Below are 27339 nucleotides of genomic sequence, written 5' to 3' on the forward strand. Positions count from 1 at the left end.
AAGGCAAAGGGGGAAGAACTAGTAGCAGACTGCTGAATCAGCACGGTGTGTTAGCCCTAGCCAGGGGAAGGATTAAAAAAGATGGAGAGGGGGTCTACTCATTAGACCTGGCATCAAACAGTTGGCTGTTTCCTATCAACACTGGCTAAAGCTGCCCGTCACTGACCAAAGAATATTGTGGTTCAATATTTGAGACCAAGTCTTTGCGGAGTAGATTTAAAAGGAGGGAGTATGCCAAACTCATGCTAGCCTATAGGAAAGCGCAGCTACTGAAGCGTATAGATTAAGGAGGTTTACCCTGAGATCACATCCTTCAGGTCATACTCCACAAAGCTAACTTTATATAATCAGATCTTTAAGCATTCTGCATAGTGATTAATACTGCAAATGCTTTAAACTAAATAGCGAGATGAAGTCAACTAAATGCAATATAATCTAGCTTGAAGTCAAATAAACAAGAGCATCACTTTAAGAAAAGAAAGCAGCAAAGAATGCAAAAAGAGCATATTTAGATAGAATTTAACCTTAATCCTGCCTAATATTACACATTATTCATAGATAAACATTATTTTTTTTAAAAAGAAGAAGAAATTAAACAAGTTAGTGATTTAATACTCAAAATGACATTAGCACCTGTAATCGGAGGGAGTGAAAGGCAAGGATTTGGAAAATATTCTCTGTGTTCTGAAAAAAAAGAACAGATAGAGAGGCCTTCAAGAAGAAATCCGTCACCAAACGAGCGCCAAATACATGATAACAAGTCTCCGAGATGAGAAGAATATGAATCATAAGAATAAAAAAAAAAATAGATAAATCATGAAATAAGCAAACCTCCTTAATTTTAAGATGTAAGTGATTGTTCTTATGTTGGTATAAAAGCATGCATGAAAGCAAGCAAGGGGCAGCCGAACGAGTGCACACACACACACGCAAACACACACACATCTGCAGGGCACAGGCATTATAAAACGGGGCCACGCACACAACACTAGCAAAGTTAATGGCTCTCACAATACTTCAACTTCACATTCTCAAAACATACATATCACAATACCAGAACGCTAAGGGGCAAAGTGGGGAGGGGAGGGGGGGGGGGTGTCAAAAGGGGAGGTAAGAAGCAGTGTGTGTGGGGGGGGGGGGGGGGTCATGCATATTCAGTTGTTATTAGCTGGGGAGGGCTAGGGCAAAATGGGAAAAGGGGGGTATTACAAGCAACTCTAGCATTTAAATATTGCATTGGGTAGCATAACTATATACAAAGAAAGCCAGGCACAATAACACACACACAAAAAACATAAAACAAAAAAAACTAGCATGACTTTTATCTTGCAAGATGTCCCATCTGCCTGACACATGATGGGGCTCTTCTAATATCAGAGATAATTGCAGCTCACTTACCATTGCTCTCTGCTTGCTGCTTTTCCCTTTTTCTCTTCTTCCTTTTCCCCTGTTGGTTAGCCGCCAAAAAAATAGAAAGAAAAAATAGACACAGACAGGAACCTTAGTTATTATATTGCAGAATGCCCAAAACATGAAACAGAGAATAGGACTGTTCTCTGTGTTTACTTATTCATTCATTCATTCTCTGCTTTTTTCTGTCTCTGCCCTCCGGTTTGTAACAGCCACTGCAGGCCAGACAAGAATTATCCATCCTCTCAGTTTTTTTTCTGTAATCTTTTGTCTTATTTTCCTCAGCTCTGTGAACATCTAGACATCTTGACAAGCTTTTGTTTTGGCAGGAGGATTTCTCAAAGCCTGCTTGTGGAGGAATCTGGTCAGCTTGATCCCAAAACTAGATGAAATTGATAAGACTTTGTAACGAAGTCTGAACACTTTGTTATAAATATTTCTTCACGTCATAACAAAGCAGGCTTGGGTCAAGCTAATTAGTTGAGTCTCAGGTATACATGTCAAAGAAAATTACAAGAATGTTGGAATTCAGGCTAGAAATGAGCCAAAGAGGGAACTCATCCCCGTCATGTCACCTAGTGAAAGGGAAAAAGAGCATCCTGTTACGACTTGTAAACTTCGTAACTTACATAGTTGTCTCGTGCTGACCAGCCTGGGTACAGCTGCATGTGGAGCTGTCGCTCTTTCCTGGCCAGCTCGTAGTACTTGGCCTGCTCCTCCCTCGTTAGGGCATGCCACTGTAAAATGGAAAATAATTCATGAAAAAATTAATATTTTAACCATAAATAGGAAAATACAGGTAATGAGGATGACCTAAATGTACACTACTGGCTGTTAACTGCATTCACCTTGAATCCCAGGTCTATATGAATCCATGTTTGGAATAAAATTAGCATGGCAGAGGGTCCTGAGCCCCGGGATTGGGAACCACTGTGCTCAACCCTTCATTTTGACCATTTTAGTGTCTGTTGACTTACCCTTCTCCCCAGGATCTGGTTGATGGCAGCACTTTCCTTCAGTGTGCACTCAGCCACAACCTTGGCTCTCATCTCCTTCATGTAAAGCATGAAGGCATTCAGAGGCTTCTTTATGTGGACTTGTTTCTTCTTCTCCTCTTCCTTTTTAGCTTCTGACTGTTTCCTGTTGAGGACCAGAGTTAAGAAAGGTTAACCTCCTACGTCTCATAAACGAGTGAATGAAACAAAATGAACAAAATTCTACTCACGAGTTGAGAGAGATGTCGCTGTGGGACGATTCCTGCTTGACGTTGGAAGAGACGATGGCTGGGTGTGGGATGCCCGTGGCGTGCAAACTGTGGTGGGGGGGCAACATGTGTGGGGGGAATCTAGAGGACAAAAGACTGTGTAAATGGACACAGGTGAAATGAGGAAATGGAATACATGTATAAATAGCTGAATTCCAATTCCGTCTTTTATTTCAATAAAATAAATGTACATAGAAACATCCACATGAAAATGTCCCAAGGCTGAGTTCTTTATTATTATTATTATTATACAGTCAGTATGCTTAGATATTCTATTTAAACATGTCACAGAATTCAGCCTAGGCAGTTATACACTTAACTCAAAGGTATAAAAGCAGGATATTACAAATACAAGCTTCAGTTAAATACAATTCAAAGCATGAACGCTATATTGTGTGGAAATAATTAAATGCAATTGCACAAGGGTAAATCTCTTGATGGCTTTTTTGAACAGCCCAAAAAACCTGACACACTGAATACTTGAGCCAAGTGCTTCTCTTCACCTTTATTTAATCACAACCTCATCCTAACCAAGCAACAATTAATGTAATAGATCCAATGAAATAGGTAAGATTGAGGGTTTTTGCTCCTTGAAATCTATGTATTCACAGAGACTGACAGCAGTGCCATCCATAGCTTTTATTCTTGCACAGACTAATCAAGCACTTGTACCTCCTTTAACAATTGTCACCTTTGATAGATGAGGAAATGGTTTCCAGATAAGATTTAAATGCCATCTGTAGATGATAAATGCCCATTGAAAGCCATTGTTATTTTTCAGGAAACTGCATTTTTAGCATTTGCACTGATATGGAAATGCCAGGTTTTGGAGGGGTAAAGCTTGAACCATTATGTCTTATCAAGGAATATTTCAAACTAGATGTTCCATCAAAGTCTAGTATCACTTCAGGTATTGAGTCTCTATTTGCCTTCCTCCCATCTTTTCTGCCGGTTCAGCACTGTCAGTCATTTTTATCTTCATCGCTCCACGCTCCCCATATCGAGGCCGGAAACCCTTATTTATGAAATCGCTTCTGTGGCCAGAGCAGCCATAAGACACTGCTGTACAGTATGTGCCAGTGTATGTATGACACTAATTATTTGTGTCACATTATTTGCACACGTCTTATCTGCATGTGTACGTTTACAGCACGGCTCCACGTGACCACACACGCATTTAAAAGAGGAGAGGAGGATGAAATAACAGGAAAGAAAGGAGGAATAATTCTCTCTCTCTTTTTTTTTAAAGCAGCTCATTATCCGGCTGTGTCTGGCTGCATGGCTCGGAGCCAGAATATAATGATGAGGATAAACTCGCCAGGAACAACTACTTTCTGTTGGAGGCCATCTCAGGGGAGTGCCAGTGCGCTCCCCCCTCAAACTCTTTCCCTCTTTTTCTCCTTTCCCCTCTTCTCCCTTCATCACTGACACATTGGTGTTTGTGCCATGTCATCCGTTGATGGGGAGCTCTGCAGCAGCGGCTGCATATCGCCCATCATTAGGGCTGCTGCATTTTCCCCGTTTCCTCTCTCCCTGTTCACCCTCCTTACTTCTTTCTCTGTGCACTTGTTAAAATGTCCTCTGTTGCAAGATCAATTTTTTTCTGCTCCTCTTCTTCTTCTTCTCTACTCCTCCTCCCTGTCCCCTCACCACCTCCACACTTCCTCTCCTCCTCCCTCCCCCCGCTGCCACTGCATGGCCCAGGTTATGGTTTAAACATGACGACCATCCCTTTGAAGCGTGGGGGCATCATCATCATCACCACCATCATCATCATTCGGGCTCATCAGTAGCAAGCAGCGCCTTGGACCAATTTAACCAACACAGAGAAGGAGACGAGGCAGAAACCCCCAAACCACGCCAACCCTGGGGCTCCTACGTCTCAATCTAAAAAGGTAAGAATGGCTGGCGGGGTTGGGGTGGGGGTTGAGGGGGAGGGGTCACCGGCGCAGCAAGCCCAGTGTAAGCCAGTGCCATTTAATTGCCGACGCGAAGCAGTAGCCCCCGTGCCTGTTTAATGTCTAATGATCTGGCCGGTGTGCTTCTCCCGTTCCCAAGGAGAAGAGAGGGAGCGGGATGATGGGGGAACATATCAAAGGGCAGGCTTAAGCATGAGGGGCACAGGGGCCATCACATCCTCCTACCTGTCACGCGTACATTCAGACACACTATATCAGGGACCTGCACTGGGTCCAACCCTATTATCAAAATAATGTCTTTCATTTGCTCCCTTTACTGTCACTACTGGCTCTTTTTTCATTCCATCCAAAAAAGAATGCATTTTTTAACAGGACCTAGGTGTAAGGTGCTCATTGGAGGACCATGAGGTACCAGACTCCTTCCTTGCATCCTAATTCAGCCCATGTTACGGCACAGGGGACTGATACTGAAGCAGCGCACTCCTGCAAAGAACTGACTCCGGACAAGAGTACAAGGTCTGGTCAATTATTTGAACAGAACCAACTGGCTGAAGGCTATGTAAGAAAAGATTCTGAGATTTTGCTGACACAATTAGACTGATTTTTCTACTAGATTTGCTCAACAAATTGATTTTTCCCCCTGCCTTGTCAAAGCCAGAGTTTAGTTGTTTTTTTGTTGACATGTGTTAAACCCTCCCATTCTCCAGAGAGCTCCCAGAGCCCTCCATCTATTCAGTTATACTAATTCAATTAGGGGCCTCATCACAGGGCATTAGCTCTTCCCCATGGCCAGTCCCCCCCCAAACCCCAGCACGTATATTCAATTAGCTGCCCTGGAAATAAGATGATCACAATGTAGAGGCTGTCATTAAGGGACCAAATTAGCAGTCACTTAAAGCCCAGGTTGGCTGGGTACTGCTGCCAGATGCCAATGTCTGGACAGAGCCGCCGTCTGACCCTTTGCACCTGAGACTGGCACTATAAAACCCGACTCTGATCCAGACTGGGTTTAAAGTTCAGGTTTGATGCCAGGATGTATTTCTATTGGAATCAATAAAAATGACAGTTTAACAGCAACAAATCTGAAAAACTGCGATGTCAGGCTGAGCTAACAAACTAAACTTTCCCTTATTCTCAGGGCTTTGCTTTAAAAAAAAGTCACCCCCCCTTGCAACTCCTCCCTCCTTGCATCTACATGATCCATCAATGTCACAGAGGTCTAAACACGCTGCCCTGAGGAGCTGCTTTTCCAATCAGGCTGTAATTAAACTGAAGCTTGGCCTCATCCCTAGACTCCAAACCAGCCCCTTCCATAGTCCCATGCTGCAGGGGCGGAGCGGGGAGGAGGGAGGAGAGGGAGGAGGTGGAGTAGCAGGCTGTTTGTTTTTCTGTGTTGTTGCTTTTTAGGGCATTTAGTCATCTAAATGTAATTCATTTGGCTTTCCACACAATATAGAGGACACGCGTTCCTCCAGGGAACAGTAAGTCGTTTAACACCAACTGACAAACACATACACATGTACACAAGATGGCAACACATACACATATCCCCCCTGGGTGCATTAATGTCCACAGCAGCACTTGAGCTGGACCCTAATGGGCTGGACCAAAGCACTAGCCAAGTGTCAGAGCCCCGGCTTATATCATGTAGTCCCCTTCAAAGTGTTGCTGTGTTTGTTTATCTGTCTGGCTGCTCAAACTCACAGCATGGACATGCCCCAGCTCATTTCAGATCTGCCTGACATGCAGTGGGGGTAAATGTTCTTCAGGGGCCTCATTAGAAAATTATAAATATAATTAATATTTGAGCATGCTAGCTGGAGCCCCACACTGGAGGATTGGCCTTTTGAACAGAGATATGGGGAGTGTGAGCTCTCCCTAAGGGAGAAGTTGCTGCTCACCGTCTCTGCGTGTGAATGTTGCTTGGGCATTGCCCTCAGTCAAACACACGCACAACTATGAGTGTGTATGTGTGTGTGTGCGCGCTTCTAGGTCTCAGCTCACCTTGACATGGATGCGTTGACTTGGAGCGCAGTTGGGTAGGGGTGTCTGAAACCCCCTGTTGTGATTGGATAAACAGGTTGACCTTGCCTGGGAAGGGGGAAGAAAAGAAGAAAGAAGCAAAGGTAAAGGAACAGGGTTGATGGAAGAGGAGAAGCTAAAGCCCTCTGTTTCTCTCGTCTCCCCACCGCGGGCCTCTTTATTCTCATTTGATCAGGACAAAAATCTAGGGGATTGCAGAGCGCAGATCAAAGGGAGGAAAACTCTGAACAATTTGAATGCCACAAATCTTGATAGCAATGGCTAATTAAATTTCATAACCCTTCGCTCGGTGTCGACAGAGTGGGGCCCTGTTCCTCCCCAAGCTGGAACTAGGTGTTTTGTTGTGATAATTAAAGACGAAGCGCGGGTCTCTTTAATGGAGCCATCACGCTAATTGAGGTCTACACATCCAAAGACAAACAATAATGAATGTAAATTTATACCAAAATAAAGTGCAGCAAATCAAAGGGCGCCATGGCTGCGCTCGGGGCCTCTCTCGGTATTTAGATCGCGGTGAGAAAACATTAAATTAACAGAGCTTAATTTGTAGCCTTTGTCATATTAACAAGTGTTGACAAGAGTTACCAGGGGAGAGCCCCCGTGTGGAATTGTGGGTAAAGTACGGGCAATCGCGGTTCATTACTCTAATTGGACAATACAGCGACATGTAAAATAGTATTTGCCACAAAGTAGCAAGTTGAGGTTTGTGAGGGTGTGAGAAAGAGCCAATGGTCCTCTGTGGTCCCGCAGTGAGTGTGTTTAAGGTTTGTTTTGGTTTTAAACACAAGAGCGAAGTCATTTTGGAGACAGAGACGGCTTACATAATTGACTTTGTGTGCCGACTATTGTTAGCTGTTTTTCTCTTTAATGATTTAGCTTGATATAACGTGTATTACTCATGACAATGTGTGGGTGTTGCAAGCCTTTTCACACAAGAGAATACAGTCAAAAGTGTCAAAATAAAAAAAGGGTTTGCTTACTGTGGTACTAGCCATCCTAACGGGTGTGGGATCTGGCCGACAGCGCCAGGTGACAGTGGGTAATAAGGAGATATGTCTGGAGGATGTGGAGGCCTTGGAATCCCTGTGGGAAAAAAAGAGGATGACAGGAGCAGTGAGGAGGTGGACAAACAAGATGATGACAGAGAGAGAACCAAATCTTTGTCAGCCCCGAATTCGTTCTTTGTTGGGATTTTCACATCTGAACGGGGCAGACATCACTGGAGTGCAGATGGGAGGATGAGGCGGAGGAAGAGGGCTTGTTGCTCGCATGTACACAGTGCTAAATCACACTTCCTGATCAAAGGCCTTTGAGGCGGCACGATGTGTTGGAAGAGGCAGAGGGGAGAGAGGTGAGGAGAGAACACCAACACGATTCTTGTCACATTTGTCTACTGATTCAGGAGATTAATTATATTAAATGACTCAGGTTTAGAAGTGTACAAAACACAATATAATTAAAGCCTTCTCTGTGATCAGAGAGCTGCTTATACAGGGCTCCAGGTTGAGTCAGTACGATGTACACTGGCTGGATGGATATGGATTCCAACTGATAAATACATGAATAAACTAATATTATGAATTAGCAGCTAAAAAGTGAATTTTCAGTTAGACAGTACTTTGGATTAACGGTTGACTACTCCAGTTAATGTTAATGAATGTATTAACTGATTGTTAGGAGCAGTGACAAAGATGTCTAATTTAAGGACAGTTCCCGTTGAGGGATTCGCCGAGCAATCACAGCGTCCACGCAGTGTTGCCTTTGCTTTCTGTGGCAGCTGACAGGCGAAGAAACTGCATCGACAAGCTGCCCTGAATGAATGCCTTGAAAAGGTCTCGTACATAGTCGCGTGTAAAAATAACTTTCCGTCTCATGGCAAACTTGAAACAGGGAACACTAGACAAGTGTAAAAGCACAGCAGGGAGGTGTGTGCACTCGGCAGACCAGGAACTAGGGGACTTTCATTTTGGCTGATCTGCGTTTTTTCCACACAGCTGGCTTACCTATGCAGCTGTTTTTGCAGATACCTGGGCCAACACAACCGAAGAACGGCCAGATCGATCTTCGTAGAGCAGAACTTGGCTCTTGTTGGTGGTTACACCCTAACTGCAGCTGATCCCGGTTATCCAGGAACTAAGGGGGGATTTTGTTACTGATGGTGCTGTGCAGCATTTTAAGCCTAAGCGGGGAAAAAAACATACTACTGCTATAGCAAAGGCAAATTATATTAAACAGGAAAGCCCTGGAACATTATCCAATCGCCACCCAGCGCCGACGACCTAATACAGCTCATTAATTAATTAAACACTGAGCCCAATTAAGCAGCCCTATTAAGCACTACATTAAACAGCAGCTGGCACATTATTTCCCCTTTGTAAGGACCATCATAATAATGGAACATTATTACCTAAAACGCTGACTGAGTCCACCAGAGACCGCTGAATAGCATGAAATTATTCCTCGCACTGGAAATGCATTAACCTGAAAGGATGGGCAGTATGACAGTTAACGAAATGAAGTGCTGAGTCAAGATGCTCACGGAAACAAATGACATTTTCTAAAAGGGTATGCTAAATGGTTGTGGGAGGGGCATGTGAGTGGGCAGCATCTGACTGCTTAACATTGACTCTCCATCTGCAGGATCAACAGGCGGTAAAGACATAACTACACTCCTTTTGGGCACTGAGTCAATCTATGACAACCTGTTTAAATCCAGGAGCTCAGGTCACATCTAGCATTTTAAGGATTAGCTTATGACATCATTCCGAGCAGACACTGTTGAGGTTTCTGGTATTTATATGTGAGGACCTCCAACTACACTGGCTGTCTTGTTTTGAGTCTTGGCAAAAGGAGTTGCGGTCCTAAATCGTGGTTGTTTGCTAAATTCCGTGTTTTACGAGGGAGTTTATGAACCACTGTTCAGGTTCTTGATCTCCAATGTAAGGCCACTTTCCACTGAGGTCAAACCACGTTAATGTGAGCGTGATAGCTAAATCAATCGGTAACAGATGAGAGCAGCTGTTGTCAACAAGGAGTATTTAAGATGACTGTGACTTTGTCCAACTATCAGTCTCATAAACAGTCCTAGAAATGTTATTGAGGTTGTTAAATAATTGCTGTGTCAATATCAAGAAGGAGATACGTTTAAACTACACAGTCTACTATTAGAATACATATTGTAAGTAATTCATTCTCAAATTGTTTTTACAAGAACTTGCCTACAGACAGACGCCATGAACTAAAGTCTGTATATGTGAACCATGGTGGCAGGGCATAGTAAAACATTAACACACTCGTCAGTGCAAACACTCTCTCAGAGCTGAAATGCCTGTTTCTGGGGTTTTAACAACTAAGTGAAACTTATTTGAATGTTTTTAACGTTATCCTGACAACTTTAAAACACACTGTTCTGCTGTTTTAGCAGGATTCAAGTAGCATGTTGCTAACAGATATTCCTGCATGCAGGGGAAAAATACTGTACCTGTTTTGGGATCCACGTCTGTCTGTAGGTGAGGTGGGGGGTTCCCCGGTGTGAAGTGCTCATTGCTGTAGGTGATCAGAGGTGTGAGAGGGTGCACATGGTGAGGGTGCTGTACCACTGGAACCTTATTAGACTGAGAGAAAGAACAGAGAGATAGACAGGAGGGGAGAAAGAGAAAAAAAAGCAGAACGTTAATATTTAGGTAAGCGGTCAGAGATTGCAGTGCTCCTGCCACAGAATTACAACTTGGTCTGAAGGCCCTGAAAGAAGAGCGATCCAATTCATGGTACTCTCGCCAAACCACCAAGCCACAGTGAAAATAGTGTGGTTTGTAATTAAAAACACTTCTGTGGTGTCACCCTGGAATTCAGTAACACAATCTTAGAGGCTTGGGGGGCTGCCAGTTCACATTTGGGTCTGCTGTGTGATGAGGCACTTTTAACCATGGTTGCAGTCAAGTAATCGATCATCTGTAAACCACAAAATCAAGGCAGCACGTGTAAATCCACAGTCATTAGCAGCTCCAGTCAGCGCTCTCCTCCTCCCTGCTCTCCTCCCTGGTCTCCCCTTCCCACATATATTCCCCCAGGGCTCAGTTCACGGAGGGTAGGGGTGTATTGTAATAAAAGGGTTAGGAAAGAGGAGGTGGGGCTGAAAATCCATTTCTGCATTTTTGCCAAATTAGTTTTAGCTATGTAATCTTGTCTTTGTGCTCCTAAGTGGCGCAGGCCCCCTTTTTTTCAATTACCCAAAGATTACAGTGGAGCTTTAGGGGTGTGCTGCCGTGGGCCCCTGCGCTAACCGGAGCTCAGCCCCTCTCATCAGGCCAGGCCGAGACATTCACTAATACACACACAGTCCCCCCAAACCACTAGATAACCAGATTAGAGCTCTGCTGTAGATTAGGCTGGTGTAAGAGGCTGCTCTCGCCTCTTTACCCACACATCCTTATCCTGCCCTCAGCAGTCAAAGAAGCAGCACTAATCAGGCTTATCATAACATGGATGATATGTTCAGGGGGGGAGAGGAGTAAGACACCAAGCCGTGTGTGTGTGTGTGTGTGTGTGTGTGTGTGTGTGTGTGTGTGTGTGTGTGTGTGTGTGTGTGTGTGTGTGTGTGTGTGTGTGTGTGTGTGTGTGTGTGTGTGTGTGTGTGTTCTCTCACAGGCCACACACCCTCATTAGCGACTTTAACCCATGCAAGAAAGAAGAGGGAAAAAAAGAAGCGCTCCACTGTGGCACATTTCCAGAAGACTTTGAAAAACATTAATGGGACTAGATGTTGGCAGATACATACAAATGATGCTCAGTTGCCCCATGCTCATTGACTATACAAATGCAAAGCGGTGGGCTCAGGGCGAGACCAATGTGGGCAGAACTTAATGCTGCAAAGTAATCATCTGTGTGGCGGAAGTTAATATTGGGCCCGTGCGAGAGCTTAATACAGCAACAGTCCATTCAGAGGCCCGTACTACATTTTCTCTGGGTAGTAAAAAGCTGTCCGTACAAGCCGGGCCATATAGACCTCTATTCTGTAGTGGCAGTGGTGGGGGAGTGGAGAATGGGAGAGAGGAGGGGGGGGGGGGGGGGGCATTCCCTATTGCCATGGTCCCAATGAAAGATTAATGAACCCCAGCAGAACTCCAGGGAGGCAGAGAGACTCCTGGGACTCATTCACAGCCCTGAGCTGAAAAGGCTATGGAAGAGAGAAGCAGAGAGGGGGGGCTGTGTGTGTGTGTTTGTGTGTCGTGGGGGGGGGGAGGGGCGGTAGGCGGAATGGGATTCATTAAAAAGAACACAAACCGAGGGCTGCGTACAGGCTCCTGATCTGATCATCTAGAATAGTGGGATGAAAAAGAATAAACTGGTAGAGAAACACCCAGGATGGGGGTTATGACAGCTGCTAGAAGATGGCCTGTGTCTCCCTCTCTCTTGCCCCCTCTTTTTTCCTCTCGTCCCCCCCCCCTTCCATATCTCTCACCTCCTAACCTCCTCCTTCGCGACTCCCTGCTCCTCCCTCGGGTAATGATGTGAAAGAATGTTGTCAATTCTTCATCTCTTGGTGCTGAAAAGCTTTAGTGGCCATTTTAAATGAGTTCTTTTGTCCAGGGGCCCCGGCCATTGAGAAGACAGTTCAAAATGCCCATCCACTGAGTCCACATTTAGACAGAGGGTGTTAAAGAGGGTGTGTGAGAGACAGAGAGAGCTAGAAGCCAGCCGATTTACATCAGTCACTTGCGGTCGAAGAGTGTGCTTTTATTTTCTTTCCTGAAAAGCCCAGAGCAAGGCAAATAGCAACGAGCTGGACCGACTGCTTCCAGAGCTTGGCGTGAAGGCGAGAACATGGCAACATAAAGTTTTGTTAGTGAGTACGTTGCATTACATTTCCATCGTATAACATTCCTTTAGAGATCTTGGGTGAAAGCTGCTAGTGCCATCAGTCAAACTCGCCCCCACATTGTTGATTGATCACCAAACACACATATGGGCAGTCAGCTGACTTCCTGTGGTCCGATGTCTTCAATCTGCTCACTCTCTACATGCCATGTGATCATCGCACACGCAGTAGCATCCACTTTGTCTCCCGCTGACGCCAAGGCAGCACCCGGTGGTCCCTGAGGTACGGAAGCCCAGCACCTGCCCTGTGGCCACTGTGGGACAAAACAAGCCCAGGGACTCGTCTGGCAGGCTGTTGGGTGCTTCAGCCGCACAGAGCTCAAAGGGCGCAGTGAAACAAAAGCAGGCAACGTGGGAGGCTTTACTCTCCCTGCTCAACAGAAGCCAGGGGAAAAGAAAGAACGCTTCCTGCTCCTACACCCCCGCTGACTTGCATCCTTTCGCACCACCTCCGTCATTACAATAAACAAATATAGCAGAAGACAAAACAAAAAACGCACTACTCTGTAGTCATAAAGACCAGGTTCTCGAGCCTCAAAAGAGAGTTGGCATTCAAAAAGACCCTGCAGTAAAATTTAAGAGCACGAACATCAATGAGCACATTGACTCTTTCCCCGTCCAGGACACATACAGCGCCTGCTGCTGAGGAAGGCCAGTGCTGTGAAGTGCAGGCAGCACACTTAAGTACAGCAGACACAAACAGAAGCAGTAGTTGCCGCCTCTGGTTATGTTATTGATATCGCCTTGGCTCTATTTATTCTATTCTTCTTTTTCCAGCTGCAAGGCTCAAATGCTCAAAGGGAACGATGCTTATATGCCTGAATATATTTGGGTTTTTGTGTCATTCCAACAGCCTCGTTTTACAGTGGTGATTCTCTACAATACCTGCACATTAACGGCTAACAAACGCCAGGATTTTTAAACTTTAATTCTGCAAGTGTTTCCAAAGCTGCATTGCAGATAGGACCAGAATATTATATCAAGTGTCTAATATTTCCCAAGCTAAATGGTGACTAATGCTGTTGCTCCACTGTGTGAAAAGAGCCTTTTGGAAGTTGTCAAATGAATGAGCTGCTTCAAGTCGGACCTCTGGGGAGAGGGGGGGGGTACAGGAGAAGGCAGAGGGGGTGAGAATATGACAGCGGGACAGAGTGAGACAAAGGGAGGGAGACAGCGAGGTGGAGGCCAGACAGGAAAAAGCTGTTGGCCTTGCATTTCCGCCTGGTGGCACCTCGCAGGGCCAATTTGAGCCCTAAATGTGAAGGTGGCGACCTTGTGGGCCCAGGGGGTGGTCGGACGGGGGGGGGGGCGCGCTAGTCTCTGCCTCTCTGCTTTTTGTCATGATATGATGAGTTGTCACAACAGCTTGCGGGGCGCTAATGAGCTGTAGTGAGGCCGGTGCAGGAGAGGGAGGCCGGGACGAGAGGAGAGGACAGACAGGGGATGACAGAGCTGTGATGGATTGGGGTCCTCTCAGGCCTCCAAATTCCAAAGCAAGCAGAAAAAGCTGCCTGAGCCTCTCCCAGAGCGTGCAAATGGCCTACGTCCAAGGCACATTGAGTGACACCACACAGAAAACAAACACACAACACAGGGGTGCTGGGGGAGAGTGTCAGAGAAGAGTCATTTGTAAGTGTGTGCGCACTATTTGATTTGAGTAAAACAAAAAGTACAAACTGTGCTGCCACATATCTATTGTATCATCTGGTATCATTCGATGTCGTCCTGTTGAAATCTGTTTACACACATGATTGCTGTGATTTCCGTTGGGAGGTATAGAGTGCCCCCTCCAGGCAACAGATCTTCATCTCCTAGCTAACCACATATCATACCGAGCAACGTTCACACACTATCCCTGCTAGCACTCAGTCCTCAGATTCGAGCAGACAATCTAAAAGGAATACTTGGAGACGAACGGCAATGGAATCTGAAATGCTCCGACAAATTAAAGGCTTATCAGAGCCCCGATCCCCCAGCACAACATGCTGATTAAAAAACCCTGCTACATTTCAGAAATTATATTTCTTGGTTAATCACTTGAGAAAAATAAAAACTTCCCAATATTAAGAACCTGGGAATTGTAGAAGGGGAGCAAAGGGATTTAAAAAGCAGATGTGGAGGTGTTGATCAGTTTTCTCGTGCAGAGAAGATGCGTCTCTGAGGGCAAGGGGCTCCGGAGACCACAGTATATTTAAAAGTTAATCTATTCACTTTGCTGCAGTGACATGCCGACTGCTTGATCAGAGCGCTGAACAAAAATATGATGTGGGCCAGAGCCTTTGCTCCCCTTCCTCCTGCTCTCTTCGCTAGCACTCAAGTCGTTCGTCACCATTTATTTTTGCTTCCCATCTTTGATAGTCGGCACTTCAAATAGAATCGCAGAAAGGACATGTTCTGATATGTCACAGACAAATAAAACTGCGCACAAATAGCTTAAATATGAAGTGGTATTTGCTAGAACAGTTGTATTCTGTGAAGACAAATCACCTCTTAGACACACGTGCGTTCTTTTCAATGTAAACAGCCTCTTGAGCTCCCATACCTGAGTTAAAGGGCTTCCTAAGAGGTGATATTGTATCACAGTGGTAAGAGCCACACTGAATCCTGCCTTTTGAAATGCAATCAGCCCCTCAGAATTTCAGTTGAAAGCCAGGCAATTAAGAATTTGAATGGGATGGCAACATTGACAAAGGAATATGTTAATCTGTGAGGTTATTGAAATCTTATTTTACATTTCATGGTTAAGACATGAGCTCGATCAAATGTTTTGTCAAGTAAATAATATTCCTCTTGAGAGAACCGTGTTTCTGAAAATGCACTTTTTTTAATCAACTTAACACTCTTGACAATTATTTGTTGCATTTAGGCCTCAATTTAAAAGCATCAGTAACATTAAGGTGTGTAAGTCTATGGAGCATGAATCCATGGTTTGAGCATTTCATTTCATTAAATCACGATGTAAGCACACACAAAAGTTTTCCAGGAAGAAGCACATAAAAGATCAGGGGGACAACAACTTCTCGCCTCAATACCACTTGCTAACTGCCAACCTGCACCACAACAACAACAACAACAGCAACAACAACAACAACCTGTCAGAATAACAGCGGGTAAAAGAGTGAAAAGCAGGGGAGCAGGACTGCGTTACTCACCCAGCTGTTCAGATTGAGGTGCCAGCAGCCCACCTGCTGGAGGAGAGAGAGCCCGGGGCCCAGGACTCCTGCCTTGGCCCCCGTCTCCTCCGACCCGGCTGAAGCTCCATCCCGCGGGTACATGACCCCCTCGGTCCCACCCCCGCCCTCGTCTCCTCCTCCTTCCACCTGGCCCCCCCAGCTCCTCCTTCCCTCTCTACGCCGGGGAGAAGCTCTATTGCTTCTCTTGGCCGCTTCTCTCCTCCACTTCTCCTTCTTTGTCTGTTTCTGCCTTGGCTCCTTTCTTCACTGTTTGCGAGTGTGTTGCTGGGCATGTGTGCATGTGTGTTTATCGTCCCCCCTCTCTTTGCTGGCTGACCAATGTTCCCTCAGGTTTTGAAAGTAGAGTGTGTGAGTATCTCTTGAGAGCAGGTTCAGGTTCTTAGGCCTTGCTTCCCCATAAACACACAGTCACCAAAAACCCTCCGCCCCCCCCTTTCTACCCAGAGAAGCTCTCGCTCTTAGCGGCCCGCAATCTCTCAGTGAAAGTTTTGACGCCGGTGACAGAAGTACAAGACGTGAGAACCAGAATGTGGACAGAGAAGGAAAGAATACCGTGAGCAGCTTCTCAGCAACGCAGGAGTCTCCCCACTAGCAATACTCCAGAAAAAAAAATACTCAAACGGAGAAAAAAAATGCAGTTATTATCCAAATCCCTGCAGTACGTTGGGTCTGTGTGTGTGTTTCTTAGGAGTATGTGTGTGTATGTGTGTGGGCTCTGCTGTGCCTCCAGGATGCCCAGAGACGAACTGGCAGCTTGAAAAGCTTTGGCTACAAGGTAAAGCGAGCAAGGCGAGAGATGGAGACAAAGAGGAGAGAGCAGCAGAGGGAGAGAGATAGAAAAGGAGAAAAGGAACAAGACACAACAACATCCACAAAGGGAGGGCAGGCTCAGCAAAGTGTGGCCAACAGTCACTTTATCTGTGTGATGCTGACAGTCCCTTTTCATACACACTATCCAGGGGGGAAACAGGGGAAGGGAAAGTCTTCACTCTGACATGAACGTGGCACCTTTCGTCATAATCCTTTTTTGCCCTTTTCTCAATAATACCTTAGAGTTCTTCACTTAACTCCCACCCTTTACTATGGCCCCATTCAAGGTTTCATGTGAACAAGGCCTTGAGTCCCTCCTCAGTGCCCTCTTCTTTTCATTTCTTTGCAACTATTTCACCTTCAAATCCAATATTCCATCATACTTAGGTGAAATGATGAGCTCCCCATGATGGAGGCTTTCTTTCAACAAATGCAGAAAATCTGAGGAACCAGAGACAACTGGTAGCAGAAGGTAAAAATGGGCAAGGCGAGAGATGGAGACAAAGGGGAGAGAAATAGAAAGGGAGAAAAGAAACAAGACACAACAACATCCACAAAGGGAGGGCAGGCTCAGGAAAGTGTGGTCAACAGTCACTTTATCTGTGTGATGCTGACAGTCCTTTCTTCATACCCACTATCCAGGGGTCTTCACTCTGACACGGACGTGGCACCTTTCCTCACAATCCTTTTTATTCCAACCCCCTCTGCCCCTTTTCTAAACAATAACTAAGAGTGGAGGACAGTTATTCTCTTAACTCCCTCCCTCAACTGTGGCTCCATTCAAGGTTCTTGTGAACAGGGCCTTGAGCCCCTCTTCAGTGCCCTCTTCTTCACATCCTCTGTTCTTAGCAACTATTTCACCTTCAAATCCATTATTAGTCTCACTACTTAAGTCAAATGATGAGCTTTGCATGGTCGAGACCTTCTTTCAACAGGCGCAAAGAAATTCAAGAGATGTGTTGGCCATCAGAGCACGCAGACACGGTGCATCAAAGGGAATTACATCAAAAACATGACTTTGGATTTGTTATTTGGCTAAAATAATAATGTTATAATATGAGTAATAACTACGTAATATGAGTGCCTCAAAAATATTATCATTTATTTATATTGCAAAAAGGCTAAGAGAAAAGGTTGGTTCCCACATTAAACATTTACAATTAGGGAAATATTATCCAACTCTATTTTAGAATCAGATAAATGCATTTTCTTTTATAGTACATTTAAATGATTACAAATCAAAATTCTGTCAACAGAATAATCAGTTTCTTAATGTAAAGATAATTTTCGTTTTTACATTCTATAATTAACAAGCCTTGTCATCCGTTTATTACCTTTTATAACATCTAACAACCTGAATCTAACTAATGACCATGACAAATTAAATATTTATAGAAAAAATGTTTTCCATCTAGGCTCAGTAACACTTAATACATGTATAATATGACCTGATTAAGGTTGTTATAGAAGAAAATAATTAAGAAAATATGAACAGGTTATTTAGATATATTTATACACAAGGCAAATAAAATGAAATAATCATGTTTTTTTTTAAGCTGTATTAGGGCATTTGAAAAAGTTAGCTACAGAAACAACTACAAACTAACAAAGACTTTAATCTTAATGCGCTGTTTCTTTTCTTTTCCCCCCCCTGCACTCGCTCAGCCTCTCTGGCGCTGTTGGGACCGGGCTCTTCCCTGGCCTGCAGCAGGCAGTCCTGAGGCCCTTAAAGCCAAAACAAAGCCCTGGGAATGTCCTTTACACAGCTTGGACAATAGCGCCGGGGCTCCAGCTTGACAAGTAAAAGAGCCCCGACAAGGCGGTGGCTAATTGCCTGCCCTCCCTCTATTCAGCCGCCCTGCCACACTCCTGCCATCTCCTTTTGTCCCACGTGCACTTTCTTAAGTAAACTGCCAGTTCACCAGCAAGTGATGGACAGCTCCCAATCACCCAGCCACAATGGCATCAACGACCACAACACAAGAGAGCACAGGGGGGACACAAAAATACTCTATTCCACTCCACTGTCTGAGATGTTCGCACGAGACCATAAAGTGTGCAATCCAAGAGGAAAAAAAAGAACAAAAACTTTTGGAAAACATGGAAACGGAACGGCCTCTGACCTTTACAAATGCATTACTCTTTAGATACATTTAAACAATGCAGATAAAACCGCAAAGAGATCATATGTTTAACAAACGTGTCTAATATAAAAGTGGCCCCTCGTTCTCTTCTCTAAGCATTAACTGTTTTAATTATTGTAATGTGCAAAAATCAGATTTTATTCGAAATGACAGATTTTAGACATTTACCATTAAAGACTGATCAACCCCTATTATTAATGTTAACAAAAGCACAGAAATAAAAGATATGATAACAATTCCTCATATCTAAATGTCAATACAAAATATAAATTGCTCCAATATAAATAAAGGTAAGAATTACATTCAGTATAATTGTGGTATACAATAAAATAAACAATAATCATATTTATCTTGATGTCTTAGAATAATACACCGCTGTCAGGTTGTCAAGACAAAGCAATCAAACAGTGCCTTTCATTATCCAAATTGTCAATCTGTCACTTAGCAACATAAGTGTTATAAATTGCCAAACGGAACCCAGAAAAATAACCATGAATAAATCCAATCAAAACATTATATATAAAGCCAAACAAGCAGTATAAAATAAAGCAGAGCTGTAATTAAAATGTTGAAAAGTCTTACCATTTAAAAGAGCTGTATTTGGGATGCTGCTCGGTTCCTGGTTAAAACAAGCATGCTGGCACTCGTGGTAGTGCACAGACTCCAAGCAGACTCCCACAACCATGTCAGCCACTAATCCACTGGGGGGCAGCACCTCATCTACGGCAGCCCCTCGCTAAAGCCTGATGGGTTAAGCCGATAAGACAGCGTCCGGAGAACCGGGCTAAAGCCAAGGTACGCTGGAGCAACTTAGGACGGCAGCTCTTAGGTCCCAGAGCGGAGAAAAAAGCGTGGTGGCCAGAGCTGGATGTTCACTCTCAGCCCCCTCATGCATTCAAACGCACACTCAGGCTCCGCTGCTCTTCCCCGCGTCTGACCGAGACTCCCTCTTTCCCCCTCGCCCATCTTCATATCCCCCCTAATAAGCTCTTTTGTGTCCATCTCTCTTTCTTTGATAAGTTGAAAGAACAACAAAAAGAGGGAGAGAAAGCGAGAGGCTTTCATTCAGCGGCTTGGCAGACATAAAGGTAGTGGAGTGCCGTCTATAGGAGTTGCCCTAACTTGGCTAAACTCAAGCAGCGGGGTGTCTCTCGTCATGTCATTAATCCCCAAAACTAGCCACGCTCCATTCACCGCAAGTCACACTAAATTAAATACAAAATCAAAAACGCTAGGCAGAAAAAAGTGTCAGGAGAAAAAGGGCTAGAAAAAGCATTACGATCCGGGGCAAAAGGGTCTGTGGTGTAGCGTCCACGTTACCCCTCAGTCATGCCCGTCGCTAGCCCCAATTTTTGATGTAAGAAGCCCCGGAAAAAAATCCGCCGCACGAAAGACATAAAAAACTAACATTTCTCACCGAAAGAGCCTGTCATCGTAGTGCAGCTTTTACATCTTTAACTCTCCTGCCTGAACTCTCTTAAGAAATCTGAGAGGGGAAAAGGAACCCCAACTGCAAAGTCAAACTCGCCCTACAACAAGCCAACAACAGCAGTTAAAACAAAACCAAATACCAATAAATGGATACAAGCCCTGTACGGTTTTGCAGGAGAGCTGGCAATAGACAAATTCAACCCGGCCAAATGGTGGCTTGAAGAGAGGAAGCCCACTCTTAAAGCCGTGATCCGACCATCCACTATACCACCGCTGTGAGCCTTTTAACCACAACAGAAAAAAAAGACTATTGATCTTCAAATGGCGATAATTGAAAAGATCAAAACGATTAAACAAAAACACAAGATTGTGCTGACTTACCATGTTGTGCTCCTTTTCTGTTGCAAGTTTTTGTTAAAATAAAAAAAAAGATTTGCTCAAAAGATGCAGCATTGGAGGTGTCAGATTTGTGTAGCCGTCTCTTGATCGTATTACTTCCACAGTCCTGGTTTCCAATGCGTCTGAACTTTTTCCCTTTCTCTTTTATTTTGTTTGTGCTACCTAGCCTTTTTTCCCCCTGCTTAAGACTTGAAAAGCCTTCAGCTCAGTAAAGCAGCACAAATTATCTTGCCACCTTGCTCAGCTCTGATGCTTTGGCCGCTAACTTTGGAAGGCCCTTTACTACTGCATCAAAATTAGCATTGTCAAAGCAGTTAATGAATATTAATATTGTATTTGTCATTGGAGCTGGCCCATTGCTGAACTCCAAGTCATCCATCAGGGACAAGATTAAGCACACAATTATTTCTGACTGACAGGGACCAAATCTGGAGATTTTTTTTTCTTCCAACAATTTAAAGAAAAGACACAACATCATCTTAAGGTACCTCCCATGAGACGAGACAAGATTAATACACTTTTAATGAACATTTCATGGTGCATGAACAGCGGGAATTTCAAGAAAAAAGGAAGGAGGAATATAGAAATATTTTCACCTCGTAGTTTTAACAATTTTTTTAAGGACTTAAATCATAAATTACAAATAATTTTGATGACGGCAGACACAATTTAAATTCAAAGAACATCCTTTTTTTCCCTTTCTTTTGATGATATACATCGGATTTATTCTCCTTGATTTTCTTTTACAAGAAGATCTGGATTTGCTTTCTCACCTTTGTGGGAAACATTATTAGAAATAAGATGTACAAGTGAGCAACGCTGGCACTAAATTTAACATGAACATTAATTAAAACGCTGGACCCCCAGCACTGTCGGCAGAGCCCGGCAGAGCCCGGCGGAGCCCCGGCGCTGAGGACCACACAGGCAGCCACACAGGCAGCTCCATCAGCACCACCCGCCGCAGAGCTCCATCCTGGAGCCCTCTCCCTGCTCCGCCACCCGCTCCCCACAGAAACAGCCTCACACCGGGAACCCTCGGCTCAGTCAAACACGGCTCTCTGAACAATTTCCCAACCCTTCATCAAATATGTCACAATGCACAATGTGAAATATTTTTCTTCAGAATGATGTCATTCCAATTTTTCTCATGAAAATGATTTTATCCACTGGTGTTATAAATATAAAGCTCTCTGATAAAATATATTTAAAGCTGAAACATTCCTACCTGATTTGTAAATCTGAGCAGATGACAAGCCATCCTTCTCCCTCCGTATCAAAAACAAAATGTAAAGGATTTTTCAAAAGCAGACCGCTTTCTCTTTTCTCACATATTTTAAATGATGAGCCACACAGAGTCAAGCTTCTAGAACAGCGTTCATCCTTTTCCACAATTATCTGATTAATTTTCTCCGTTCTACGACTTCCGTTAGAGGAGCGGCCAAATCTTATATGGGTCAAATTAAAACTTATGTTGTGAAGAATACAACTATAAAATAAAGAGTGGGGGTCACACAAAAAAATGGCAGATGTGGGGCACTAATGCCAACAGCCCTGTGAATTGGTGTGAGTGCGGGGGTCAAGCTGCGGGCTCACCTTGGAGCGCCGGGCCCCCGCCGACCACCCTGCAGGCGCCCTAATACCATTAGCAACCCTTAGATGAACATACTAAATTGGCCTTTTGTTCTCGAGGTGCTGATCCAGCCTCACCGACTCACCGGTGTCACGGACCCAAATACAGATGGTGCTGCTGCCTTTTCTGTGAAATGAATAGCGCGCATAAGAAAGCGCTTCGTTTTCCCGATTCTTACAATCTCCAAAAGCCGTCGGCATTGCCGTAATTTTTGTTTAAGCGCTCTATTCACAATTAAAACTTTAGAAATCGCTTAGCAATTTATTTTGATAATTTCATAAATGTTAAAATATAACCTAAATATGCATTATTAAAGACATTATTTGATTTTTCAAATTAGATCTGTTATTTACAAGATGTTGCGGTGATCTAATGAATTCAATTTGATCCAATTTCGGCACCAAAGAAAGATAAATATAATAAAATTATAGAGCAAAACTAGATTCAATCAAAAATAAATCAAATTTGTATTATTACATTAATTTGAGTAATTATATTATGCCAGACTAATTAAATAATTGTTTTACACAAATTATCAAAGAAATACATATCTGCATTGCAGCTATGACAGTAATAATTCACAATAATAAATTGTGCCTTTATAATAAAAACATTAAGAATATGGGTCTAAAATGTAGATCTTGAAATTCAAAAGCGCTGCGAAGGAATGCTGTAAATTGCATTCTAATTAAACAAATGATTTTTTAATTGTAGTGACACAAGCACAGACACTGATTAAGCGTTCACACGGGGCCCTCGATGAAAACAGGCACCGAACACAGAATCCCACCGCGGCTTAATTCAAGTTGAGAGCCTAAAACAGGTCCAATCTAGGTGAGGAGGAGAGAAGGGAAGAGAGAGACGAGGGGGAGCCGAGCAGCCAGCTCTGTGGCCCAGCGTGATCACATCAGCGCTAGTATCAAATTAACTCTGACTTTGAAACTTATTGATCTGCTATTAAGACACTAGTGAACTTGATGAAGTGAGTGCTGTAGGTGACTCCGAGACTTCAAAGTCTCACACCAGCCACATAAAACAAGCCACTTTGATCCCTGCTCCGCTCCTCGGATCTGGAGAGGGGGCTTCAGAGGAACCCCCCAATTCTACTCTCCTCTCTTCTCCCACTCACCCCGGGCCTGAGCTCTCCCTTTCCCTTTTCCACGTCTGCTGATGGCCCAACAACCGGCATCAGTGCCACACAATGTACAATCTCACCACATTTTTACAGAACAGTCAGCAAGTTGAGAGCACAGTGGTAAACAGTGGTGCAGACAGATCTCTTTTCTGATTCGCTGAGAAATAAACCAACACTCACACAGAAGATGCAATGTGATGTCAAAAACAACTACCAGAATAAGCCGGCCATCTAAGTGTATTCGCATTAAAATTCAGTGCCGATAAGAAGGGGATTCTTCATGCCAAATACGGCATGTAATAAGGTCGGCGATGAGAGAGACAATGCAGAGCGGGAGATAGCAGTACTATTGTGTGGTGAATACATCCCCCTCTTTGCTTAAGGCAAGTCTTCCCACTACATTAAATACTGTGTGCTGCCAATCACACCTGCCTTTTTTTCATTTTGTGCCACTGGGTGGAGGTAGTAGTTAATGTTTTCAACATGCAGCGTATCGCTATAATATACTGAAGCAGACACAACCGGCCCACAGAATTCATCTTCTCCACCAGCTGAAACTACTTTGGGAGAATTTCTAACAATAAAAATAGATAAAACAAAATAAACAAATAATATTTTCCAGACTCATTTTGCAACAAGACAGTCTGTACAAATGAGAAAGTAGATCTCAGGTTCGCCCTCCACTGAGCTGCTAACTTAGCAGGACTGAGTAAAATAAATATTAACGGCTAAATTAATCATCGAAGGGCCATGTTTGCGCTCAGGCTCCAGCGCTCACAGGCAGGGTGTGTGTGTGTGTTTGTGTCTGCACTTGGAGTGCCGGTGCTAAGCTGCGTCTGTTTAATTAAGAGGGGTAAAACAGATGACAAATGCGAGACAGTTAAACATTTAATGTGTGCTTATCTCCCCCCTCATTTATTTAGTTGGGAGAGATTCAGAGTGGGTGGCGTTTAAGAGTGATGCACGGCGAAACGCTGGTGGAATTAGAACGCAGCCTATGTGCTGTGACAAGTCGGCAAGCAACACACAGCCATTTTCTGACAATTGTTTTGACATTTTGCAACTTAATTCTCTTTGATGACAAAGAAAGGGATTATGTGATAAATCAAATAAACACAAATATGGATTCTACTACACAGCTGTTTGTGAAAAGCAACAAATAAATAAATGAGTCTCAATGTAAATGACAGTGTCACTTAATTATGGATATAGTATTTATGGCAGCATTGCCTAAATTATCAAAATAAACCACGCAATTAAAAACGCCATGTATCAAAGTTCTAGTTTCTCCTTCATTCCACCTGACAAAGATTACAGTTTTTTTTCAAAATGATCCCCATTGTGTATCTGGTGCTGATGCACATTGCCTAGAGTCAATGTCAAATCCCAGCTCCAATAGTCCCGCAAAAAATACAGAACGAACAGTGCCCGCGGCACACACATCCCTTTGCTCAACCCACTTGCAATATCTCATCCAAAGTTATCACTTCCAATGTGACAATGTTAAAATGAAAAACAAAAAAAATATTTTATATATAGGGAGAAGGAGAGATAAAAAATGGGTGGCAGCGGTGGGGGTATAGATGGGGAAAGAGAAGCTAAAAAAGAGGGAGAGGGAGAAAAGGAAAAAGAAGAAAAGAAGGAGGAGGAGGTGGAGGAGAGAAAAAAGCCCTGTGCCACGAGCATATATAAGAGAAACCTTCACCAATTAGTGGGGAGAAACGGGAGAGGGAGCTGCCGCGGCGTCGGCACTCAAAGAGCCAGGCCTCGCGGCGAAGCTGTCATGTCGGCAGGATTGATCAACAGGCCTGCTATTTCTAATGGCATGTTGTCATGAAGCTGCAGCCATGGGGAGCCACCTGCCTCAGTCCTCACACAGCACTGTGTGTGTGTGTGTGTGTGTGCATGAAAGATGGGGTTGGGGGTACTGCAGCAGCCATACCTGTTCTGTGCCCATATATCTTTTACTAACAATTTAAAAACAGCCTGGGATCCTCCTCCCACTATCTGGCAGTCTACCTTGCCTATCCCTGAAGGTGGAGAAATGTGCCAGCCTGGATTGTTCTTTAAGCTCACACAGCAGAGCCAGGCTATTGTAAAACCCAAAACAATGGATACAAAATGGAGAAGAAATGTTATGAAAGAAAACGGTTTTGGTTTCCGAATTAGAATGTTTATAATTGTTATGTTTGTTTAATATAAAAATAGTTTTAATCAATTTGATTCTGTTCATGGGAAATATGTTCACCTTTCAAACAAATGAATTCCTCAATCGTACTGAAACACTGCATTACATGGATTAATCTGTCCTGAGTTATCATCTGAAAGGCATTGCATTTGATTATCGTTCTGACAAAAAGCCGTCAAATATCAACGGACAATAGAACCCGCTCGCTAAATGCCATCGCAGGAATAGCACAATCAAAACGAAGAAAATTGCTTTATAAAAAAGAAATCCGTCACGTTATCCTCATTTTTCAGTAATACGGCAACAAAAAACTGCTGCGTTTTCGGCCTTGGCGGCCAAACAAGCCCAGCCTCGCAAACAATAAAAAGTCAAATAAAAGTTACAGAACTTGAGAGTTCAAGGTACCGCGGGCTACTTGGAGTGCGTGTCACGTACAGTTAACCTTTTTATCGGGCGCGCCTGTGGTCTCATCAGTCGATTAAATTATTTGCCCGCGCCGGTGGCTTAGCCGAGGGACACGGACCAATAGAAAAATATTTCATTGTGTTAGCATTTCAAATGGCGAGTGGAGGGTGGAGAGGAGGGCGTTTGGAGGGGCGGTGGGGAAGAAGCTCTAACCGATCGTTGCCAGCGGAATTAATTGCCTATTCTGAGAATAATGTCCCTTATCCACGATCCTCGGAGGGCCGAACGCAAGCAGAGGGCACTTTTTGTTTTGTTTGGTGTCTTCAAAAAGAAGAGCGCTTAGGGGTACTGGCCGTATTAGGGGTTTAGCTCAGTCCCCTTTAGGCCAGGAAAAATAATCAGAAGCACTGAACCAAACTCAGCTAATCCATTCCCCAATTAAAAACGTAGAACCTATAACACTTAACGTTAATGAGAATCGACAAATAAATGATTTTAAATTAACAATATACCTTTATTAAAAATAAGCAAATTCTGACAAATAATTTGATAACTCGATAAAATCCACTTTAAGAGACAGAACGTGCGAAGTAAAGCGGCTCCGTTTGGCTTTCAGCCAGCTCCCGATAAATGGCTCAATATGGAGCGACCCCGGTGGTGCTTCTATCCTTTTATTTAAGGGGATTTAAGTTCAGGCTCTGTTACACATTGGCCAAGCATATGCAATGACCCTAACTCATATTGGTGCATCTTTTAGCCACATTTTAATCTAACCTTTGTGAAGCACTGTGGCTTTTCAGACTCAAAACAGCATAAAGAACGACTATTGTTTGGAGCGACGAAGGAGGCCGCTCTGGGAGACGACTCCACCGAAAAGCTTCACCCAGACCCTGGAAAAAACAGCTGCTTATGCACTCCAATCAGTCTGAAAACAAAACCCAGATTTCTTTTTTTTCCTACGAGGTGGAGGGGGCATCCCAAATGCTCCATCCCTCCACATCGACCTCTACGGGCCCATTCGTGCTAGGTGTCGATTTCATCCCTCGGCAGATGGACGGGCGAATTCGCAGCAGTCCCCATTACACGCCTCTCTTTCCCTCATTGTGAATTCAGTCAACGAAGTCAATCTTATTAACTTCCGCGCCGGTTCACACATGACATTTTCTTCAATTTTCTCGCCGACATCAAAAACATCAATTAGCAGCTCGAAAATGGGAAGGAGCGAATGACAGAGTCCGATAACGCCGACTTATTTGAAGCCGAGGGTAAATCTATTCTCCAGTTTTGAATGTGTTCATTACAATTGCATTTTCAAAGAAGACCTCCAAATAGCAAAGAAATTAAATTTATCTCCTAGAAATGTCCAGAAATTGTTTTTTTCCCCCTTTCTTTTTTTTTTTAATCCTGTGTCTATCTCTCAGCCTCAGTGGGTGACACAAAGCATTGTGGTGCTGCATTTTCTTTTTTTCATTAGAACAGATCACAACTCC

At 43.8% G+C, this 27339-nt stretch overlaps 1 protein-coding gene across 1 annotated transcript in view; it reads right to left on the minus strand.

The window, feature by feature from the left end:
* The window catches only part of tcf7l2 (transcription factor 7 like 2), an 82048-nt gene that overhangs the window by 4103 nt on the left and 50606 nt on the right, over positions 1-27339 (minus strand). Inside the window, 8 exon segments of the mRNA XM_034211269.1 lie at positions 634-684; positions 1399-1447; positions 2040-2147; positions 2388-2550; positions 2636-2755; positions 6598-6684; positions 7617-7719; positions 10118-10250. Coding sequence (XP_034067160.1) covers positions 634-684; positions 1399-1447; positions 2040-2147; positions 2388-2550; positions 2636-2755; positions 6598-6684; positions 7617-7719; positions 10118-10250 — 814 coding nt within the window.

The sequence above is a fragment of the Gymnodraco acuticeps genome, unplaced genomic scaffold (genome assembly GCF_902827175.1).
Source record: "Gymnodraco acuticeps unplaced genomic scaffold, fGymAcu1.1, whole genome shotgun sequence".
In the NCBI taxonomy this organism is placed as follows: domain Eukaryota; kingdom Metazoa; phylum Chordata; class Actinopteri; order Perciformes; family Bathydraconidae; genus Gymnodraco; species Gymnodraco acuticeps.